The sequence below is a fragment of the Amphimedon queenslandica genome, unplaced genomic scaffold, assembly GCF_000090795.2.
Source record: "Amphimedon queenslandica unplaced genomic scaffold, v1.1 AMPQUscaffold_13164, whole genome shotgun sequence".
In the NCBI taxonomy this organism is placed as follows: domain Eukaryota; kingdom Metazoa; phylum Porifera; class Demospongiae; order Haplosclerida; family Niphatidae; genus Amphimedon; species Amphimedon queenslandica.
The window spans coordinates 58,456-67,215 of record NW_003546600.1 but is presented as its reverse complement, the minus strand read 5'-3'; the positions used below and the strand labels follow the sequence as shown (position 1 = coordinate 67,215).

Genomic DNA, 8,760 nt, shown 5'->3' with positions numbered 1-8,760 from the left:
CACCTTAAGTAGCATACACTTTTAACTTCATTACTTAATATAAATCTCATAACTAGTAACAGGACTGTCTTCATCATCAGTTCCTTCATCTCCACAGACCCTCAACTCAATATAGTCAGTAGTGGTAGTACTACCATAGTCTCTGTGAAACCATGGGATACCAGGAACATTACAACAAGGTGATTCAAGAGAACGACAATAGTAGCCATTACGATCCCAAAGTCGATCAGATGTGTACAGTGTACTTGATGTACTGTTATCAGTATTCCCTGATTCACAGAAGTAGTCATTACCAATAAAAGACTGCACTGATACTGAACTACCAGTATTACATGGACATGAACGTGATGAAGTAGTGACTTCACTTTCCCCAGCCATTAGTGTCCAGACATGTTGACGAGGAGACCCACGAGTGATACTAACACCATCAACATAATAAGAATTGAGATCATTACGATAAGAAGAACTAAGATTATTGACAGCATCAGTTGATCCATATTGATATCCTGTTACTCTACCACATATCTGAGAATAACTGATACCATTAGATGGGAACTGAACTGATGCACAGCTACTACTGTTTGTTACTGGTCTACCACAAGCTCCGTTAAATCTTGACTGGTATAGTCTAAACCCAGAAGGACAGGCCTCTGCGTATGAATTAAAATATGCTATTCTTCTCCATCCAGTTGATCCACATATTAACCCCATATTACAGTAAGTATGAGTAGTTGATCCATTAGCTGATGCCAGTATATAATAACCTGAATTAAGGTTCTGGTGTCGCATTTTCAATTGCTCACAAGAGGTAGGTAAAGCAGTGGAGTCGTTGTACAGTTTCTGTGCTATTAGTAGTATATCATCAACTGCTCCTGGTGGTGACCCATTGCCACTAGTACTAGCTCCAGTAGTAGCTCCAGTGGCAGGTACAGTAGTACTGGTTGTATCTTTTCTAATTACTTGAGAAAGCATCAAGCAAAAGATACCAACCAGTAGTATTACTATCAGTGACAGCAATACAATGATGAGTATAACGACTGGTTTACTTATCTCCTTGTTGCTGCTTTCCTTTATATCCTTAGGCACTTCAGCTCTCCTCTCTCCATTGCGAGAGGTTTGACACAACTCGTACACATTGTTCTCATTGAGTGAGTATTGCTTTAGGCCTTGATAAGTCTGTCTATTGTCTCCCTCCATTGAATGCATAAACTATTCTTTATTCAGCTTAAGTTTAACAGCACATCAGATTCCCAGAACCACAGGATGTGCTATAGCTCTGTGCTGTAATCCTGAGTAATGCTTCCATTTAAAGAAGGCACAGTCAAAACATTGAGGTAACTCTTGTCAGTCCTGTGTATACTTATAAAGCCATTAAGTGTTTATGTGGTAACTCTAATGTAATCAGGACGGTAGTAAATAAATCCACGGATGAACATAACAACACAAAAACAAGTATACTCACTCTATGGATGAGAATCAATCACTCATTGATGCATGAGATGCTATTGGATTTAGCATTAATCAAGGCAATAACCTAAGGGCTAATGATGACATACTGGATATAATTAATGTAATAATAATAATAATAATAATAATAGCATAATGCTTACCTCTTTGAGATATTAACTGTCTCCTTGTGGAGGGGAAATGCCACCTAGTTCTCTCTTCTGCGGTTAATGAGATGTTTTTGGTTTAACCTCTTCCAGAGGTTATCTGTCTCCATGTGGAGGGAGAGAAATACCACTTCTTGTGTCATTTGTGTTCCATCGTACTCTCTTTGGCGGTTGATGTGGTTGTTTAACTGCTTTCGGTTTTTTTGGTTTTGTTTTTTTGTTTTTTATTTATAATAATAATAATAATATAACATAATGATAATAATAATAATAATATGACATATAATGATTGATGATTAAATGATATTAACATAATTATTAATTATACATGTACATGTAGCTACATTGTTTATGACTCGTGGACTAGTTTGTTTACCATTGTAAGAAGAGATTTCCTCACATTACTCATACTCCTCTCATGCTAGCATTAAAAAAACAATTAATTAAATTATGGTTGAACATGTGTTTCATGTACGCTAACCTGCTCTTGAAGAATCTTCTTCTTTATTCTATTCATTTCCTTGCTTAGTTTAGCCAGAGGCTCGTTAAGTTTGTCCTTTTCCTCTTCAAATCTTTTCTTTTGGTGCTCGGTAAACTCGCTGTGTTCTAATCTAGCTTTATGATAGCTGAGAGGGAGAGAGAGAGAGAGGGAGGGAGAACTCACTATAGCGCTGCATTTCAAGTGCACATCAGTATATAAATACAGCTAGGCATTTTGCTATGTGGAAATTCTTTATAATATTATACAGCAAGTTGAAAATACACTTAAACTTGTTTGAAATGATATAAAGTGAATCTTACAGATCTTCCATAAATTGGGTCTCTTTCCTAATGTCTTTTAGAACAACCTAACAATAAAAATAGAAATTATTTTGTTTACACAACCAATTCAATTTGTTACTAAAAATAGACGATAACATTATCATCACTATTAATACCTCCATTGATTTGGATGCCTCATCAGAAGCAGTTAATACATTATCAGTCAACGAAGACTCATCATCATTAACAGTAGAGGAATGAAGGACGGACTCAGTAGCTGACTTGGCTTTCTTTAATATAGGACCTACATGTATGCATAAGGACATCAATATGTATCAGAAAATGTAATAAAAATTTGGGGTGATCTCGGAGCCATTTTTTGAAAAAAACCATGGGCTATAGCCTTGGGTATTTTTCAGAATTTTGGCATTTTCTAAAAAAGGCCGTAACTTGAAAAATTCAAGTCGGAATCAGCTCAAACTTTCTACACAGCATAAGGACATCAATATGTATCAGAAAATGTAATTAAAATTTGGGGTGATTTTGGAGCCATTTTCTGAAAAAACCATGGACTATAGCCTTGGGTATTTTTCAGAATTTTGACGTTTTTTTTAAATGGCCGTAACTTGAAAAATTGAAGTCGGAATCAGTTCAAACTTTCTACACAGCATAAGGGCATCAATATGTATCAGAAAATGTAATAAAAATTTGGGTTGATCTCGGAGCCATTTTTTGAAAAAAACCATGGGCTATAGCCTTGGGTATTTTTCAGAATTTTGGCATTTTCTAAAAATGGCCGTAACTTGAAAAATTCAAGTCAGAATCAGCTCAAACTTTCTACACAGCATAAGGACATCAATATGTATCAGAAAATGTAATTAAAATTTGGGGTGATTTTGGAGCCATTTTCTGAAAAAACCATGGACTATAGCCTTGGGTATTTTTCAGAATTTTGACGTTTTTTTTAAATGGCCATAACTTGAAAAATTGAAGTCAGAATCAGCTCAAACTTTCTACACGGCATAAGGGTATCAATATGTATCAGAAAATGTAATAAAAATTTGGGGTGATTTCGGAGCCATTTTTTGGAAAAAACCATGGGCTATAGCCTTGGGTATTTTTCAGAATTTTGATGTTTTTTTAAAATGGCCGTAACTTGAAAAATTGAAGTCGGAATCAGCTCAAACTTTCTACACGGCATAAGGACATCAATATGTATCAGAAAATGTAATAAAAATTTGGGGTGATTTCGGAGCCATTTTTGGAAAAAACCATGGGCTATTATTATAGTCAACCAAAAGGAATACATTCTATAGATAAAGATTATAATTATAATTCTCTTACCTCCAGGTTTGCCCTCATTCTTCCTCTTCCTCTTATTATTAGACGGTTTACTGCTGACAGTAGGAGCTGACATCTTCTTAAGAGTTGAAATATCAGTAAAAAGAACCTACATGCATGTACATGTATGTATATTATCAATAAAATATTAACAATTAATGCATGACAACATACAGTGCAATCTTTTCTAAAAGCTGACATCACTGAGCAGTCAAGATCCATTTGACTTGAGGACACACTGCCATTAGGAGACAAGGCCAGCTGAGGGCTTGGAGCACCTTTATAAACTAAAATAAATTATCAACTTTCAATATGTGGTAGTAAATAATGGGGTGGTATAATTCTAAAAAACAATCAATTATGTACATGTACATGTACAGAATCATAAATAATGTATAATATCTAACAAAAATCTAATTCTTATTACAGTACAATTCTAGTACATGTACACATACATGTACCTCCATTATTAGTATCAGCAGTGTCATTATTGCTAACATGTAGCTTGTTGGAAACTGGTCCAAAGTGAACAGTCTTTGTTGCTTTATTATTAGGAGCTGGTGCTTTAGCTTTAGTCTGAGGAGACCAGGTAGTATCATCAGTACTGAGGCTACACTCTACACTAGTGGGATCCTCATTAATGAACTCTTCCATTGATTCATCTAACATATGAACAGAGTGATCTGTCTTCCCTCTATCTGATAGGGTTCCTCCATTTAAGCTATTCCTTCCTGACGACCGGCTGGTCACAGTAGCCCTCTCTCTTATTTCCATTCCTGTCTTCTCTAAACTCACTCGAAGTCCTTTCCTTAGAATCTTCTTCCCTCCATAACTAAAGTCATGGGCAGTGACCATCTCTTCCTCTCTCCTTTCTCTACCATTGCTCTTCATACTAATAGTGCAGCTAGTATTCTCTCTACCACCATTCCTTGTGACTCCATTATCTCTATAGCCCCCATTAGCTCCTCCTTCACTTCTACTGGTACTACCAGCTACCCTAATGTCACTAGTATCAGGACCAGTGTCTCTCTCTTCCTTATCTCCATTAATACACTGCTGATGCTTCCCTCCCGTCTTATTCCTATTCCCATTGCTATTGAAGGAGTAAGTGATACTGATGTCTTCAAGACTGAAGTCACTGTCATCATCAAAATCAATCACAGGAGAAGGGACACATGGGCGCTGCCGAGACTTGGGCCTCCTCTTAACAATATCATCAAAGCTGTCATCAAGAGACTTTTTCTTTCTACTTCTTGTGTTTGGTCTCTCATCTATCCTTGTGATCACAATCTCTCCTTCTATCTCTGCTACTTGAGGTTCGGCTGCCATTAAAGGTACTCCTTCTTTACTCTTGCTAGCAGTTTTCCTCTCTTTGTCTCCATCTTTCCTTCCATGACTAGCTACACTGTCCTTCTTTCCATTACTACACGTAGCTACACTCTCTTTCTTTCCAAGACTAGCTACACTCTCTTTCTTTCCTGTACTCTTCTTTTGAGTGGAAGTAGATTCAACTCTCTTGGCCTTTGTCTCTCCTCTTTTCTCTGTTCTTCCTTCATTGCTAGCTTTATCTCTTTCACCAGCCCCACCATTACCCAGTACAATCTCCTTATCAGTCTCCAACTGTGTCTCCTCAATCATTGATATGCTCTTCAGTACGTCCCTTGAGTTATTAGCAGAAGATGACGAGGACCCAAAGCTAACGCTCTTCCCTCTCCCCCTCCTGTCCAGGGACTTGTCTAGGGACTTCAGTCCAGTAGAGTACCTCCTAACTCCAGGGACTTTCCTAGCAAAGCTCCTCTTAGGAACCACAGGGGGAGGAGCAGTAGTGCTATCAGTAGTAACTGAAGGTCTGTTAACTGTACTGTCAGTAGCACCAGGGACAGCAGTACTGTTAGTAGCTGTGCTATTATTAATAACAGCAGATCTGTTAATGGTAGCAGTCTCAGCTATATTAGTATTACTACTAGTCCTGTTAGTGGTTGAGGTCCTGTTAGGTGGTCCAGTGTTGGATATAGAGGGCCTCTGTGGGCTGGTAGCGGTTGATGAAGTACTTGATACTAGTGACTGCTTCCTCGTGGACTTTGACAATCCATTCTTACTTTTTACAGGACTCTACAAATAAATATAAATAATATAATAAAAATACATCCAATAATAATATACCTTAGGGTAGGTATTAATTGCGCTTTTAAATTTTAGCGTTTTTAAGGGGACCCTGATTTAGCGAAATGTAATATTAGCGAAAATAGGAAGAAAATCAATGATAAAACCCCCATTCAATAGCATAACACAACTCAAGAAGCCCAATCTATACATTTAAGAGCAGAACACTTAACAGGACCACCCTATCTACTGTTATCTTGTTACAGATCTTGCCTATCTTGTGTACTTGTTTACACAAGTACATAATAACTATTATTAGCGAGTGGTTGAATTAGCGATTTGAAGTACACTCGCTAAAAACGCTAAAATTTAGCGCTAAAATTAAGTGTCGCAATTAATACCCATCCTAAGGTACATGTAATGTAATTATCACAATATAACTCACAGGAGGGAAGTCATAGACACTGATATCATGATCACTAGTCTCAGACATGAAGGACTCCTCCAGTACCTTCTTAACACCAGCAGACTCAACTGGATGAATCTTACTAGCACTACGAATAACAGGTCTCCTCTTAGAGCTATTTTTAGTAACACTATTTTTAGTAACACTATTAATAGCAGCAGTAGTATTATTATTATTGTTATTATTATTGCTGGAGGCAGTGATGGTTGATTGTTCTGCATAGTCAAAAGTGTCCATGCAGTTTGATGATACTGTGGATAAGAGAGCTCTGGTCTTGCAAGATCGGGCCAGAGAGAGTCGTCCATTCTTTGAAGCTCCTTCTTCCTTTTTAGTAGCTGAAGATGGTCCTCCTTTCTTTGAGGAGTTGCTACTGTCTTTATGAGCAGAGGAGGAGGGCAGGACTGATGGAGGGAGAGGAGGGGGAGTACCTTCAAACTGGAGCTCTGCTCTCACCTAAGTATAAAGAATAATACAAAATTTATTAAACAAAAATAAAACTAGAAATAATAAATACGTACAAATGTACTAATAGATGTAATTACCAGTTTATTGGGAGTAGCTACAGAAGTAGGCCTTTTGCTAGTAACTGGTTTGGTGCCAAGGGAAGATGATGATTTATTGGTCGCAGGTACAATGGACGCCGGTTTAGAGACAACGGTAGAAGACTGGGTCACTGGACAATTGGACACTGGTGGTACCTTCACTGTAGCATCACTAGATAAACCTTTGGTAGACTTTAAAGTCGGACCTGATGGCTTAGCTACAATTTGATTGGTCACTGTTACACGTACGTGTAATGCATTAGTGGGTGTGGCTGATTGATGAGAATTGGAGGCGGAGTTGATAGATGATTGCGCAAGAGGTGGAAGTGGTTTAGGAGTTGATGTGAAAGGAGTGAGTGTTACTATCGGCTGCTCTGTGGGTGTGTCCTGGGAACATATGAACCTCTCCTATTAATGATACACATGTAAAGATTTTTTCACAAATTCTAAGTTGCTCAAAAATCAGGCCTAAGTCCCTGTACTATAGTACAGGGATTTTGGCAAAAATTAGCCAAAAATGAAAAGGTATCATTTTCATTACATTTTCTGATACATGTACATGTACATGTACTTACTGCAGGGGTGGGTGTGTGTAGGTTAGCATTAGCAGTGATTGGAGACACTTCATCATCATTAGTAGCAGCACTCTCACTACTCTTATCCTACATGTATTTTAATAATAATAATAATAATAATAATAATAATAATAATAATAATAATAATAGTAATAATAATAATAATAATAATAATAATAATAATAATAATAATAATAATAGTAATAATAATAATAATAATAATAATAATAATAATAATAATAATAATAATAATAATAATAATAATAATAAAACTTGATCCAGCTATCTTACCAAATAGATTCTAATAGGGTTACTAGCAGAAGACACCTTTACTTTACCAGTAGCCACAGATCCCACTGTATGACCAGTAGTCACAGTCCCCACCGTACGACCAGTAGCCACAGTCCCCACCGTACGACCAGTAGCCACAGTCCCCACCGTACGACCAGTAGCCACAGTCCCCACCGTACGACCAGTAGCCACAGTCCCCACCGTACGACCAGTAGCCACAGTCCCCACCGTACGACCAGTTTCATTCGTTGTGCCACCAGTAGCCTTCACCATTTGACCAGGCTCCACCGAACCAGGCCCCACTGAACCACTAGTTGTTCCACCATTAGCCATAGTCCCCACTGTTCCGCTAGTACCAGTAGCACCCACCGTTCGACCAGTAGCCATTAGACCAGTGTCCTTACTAAACACTAGTGTCATTATTTCTTTAATCCTGTCCTGACTGACTCCATCACCCAGTGATAGCTCCAGTCTCCTTACATTAGGTAAGGATGATAGCCTCTTATTAATGACTATACGGAGTACAGTACTGCCATAATACGCTACATAAATAAATGAATAAATAAATAAATAAATAAATAAATAAATAAATAAATAAATAAATAAATAAATAAATAAATGAATAAATAAATAAATAAAACAAAGGATGTAAAACTGCTTCTCTCTGAGGAAGTACATTACTTCTTAATTTTGGAGGAGGTAGTACATGTACATACAACAATAACCAATTAATTAATGTACATTAATGCCTATATTTATTAAGTATAATTATTCATTATAATACATGTACATTTACATGTACTTTTTGTGGTCCAGTTGTCAATGTTGCTTGATCTGATGTAGACGTTGTCCCATACCAGTTCCTGGCTTGAGGTATGGGAGCATGAGAATGAGTCTTGAGTTTGAATGAAGAATGAGATACACCCACTCACGAGATTAAAGTCAATCCAGTTAGAACCCAACTGTAAATCCTATTAATAATAATAATAATAATAATAATAATAATAATAATAATAATAACAACAACAACAACAACAACAACAACAACAATAATAATAATAAATGCA

The 8,760-nt window shown here is 37.0% G+C and overlaps 1 protein-coding gene across 1 annotated transcript; it reads right to left on the bottom strand.

Moving 5' to 3' along the window:
• Positions 1-1,874: 1,874 nt before the first annotated feature.
• LOC109584798 (mucin-5AC-like) lies at positions 1,875-8,664 on the bottom strand. The gene is made up of 12 exons (XM_020000673.1): positions 8,496-8,664; positions 7,694-8,235; positions 7,403-7,489; positions 6,828-7,235; positions 6,265-6,738; positions 4,178-5,828; positions 3,891-4,003; positions 3,720-3,825; positions 2,552-2,679; positions 2,415-2,461; positions 2,095-2,239; positions 1,875-2,034 (listed from the first exon to the last, which is right to left on the bottom strand). The coding sequence occupies exons 2-12, from the start codon at positions 8,111-8,113 to the stop codon at positions 1,963-1,965; spliced, it is 3,651 nt and encodes a 1,216-aa protein (XP_019856232.1). The 5' UTR covers positions 8,114-8,235; positions 8,496-8,664; the 3' UTR covers positions 1,875-1,962.
• Between the last annotated feature and the right edge of the window lie 96 nt (positions 8,665-8,760).

Bases quoted from the DNA above. Each gene is read 5' to 3' on its own strand.
- LOC109584798 (XM_020000673.1), bottom strand. From the start codon at position 8,113: ATGACACTAGTGTTTAGTAAGGACACTGGTCTAATGGCTACTGGTCGA. The intron at 2,680-3,719 runs GTAAGAGAATTA...GCATACATGTAG, and splicing joins GAATGAGGGCAAACCTGGAG to GTCCTATATTAAAGAAAGCC. The intron at 2,240-2,414 runs GTAAGATTCACT...TCTCCCTCTCAG, and splicing joins ACCCAATTTATGGAAGATCT to CTATCATAAAGCTAGATTAG.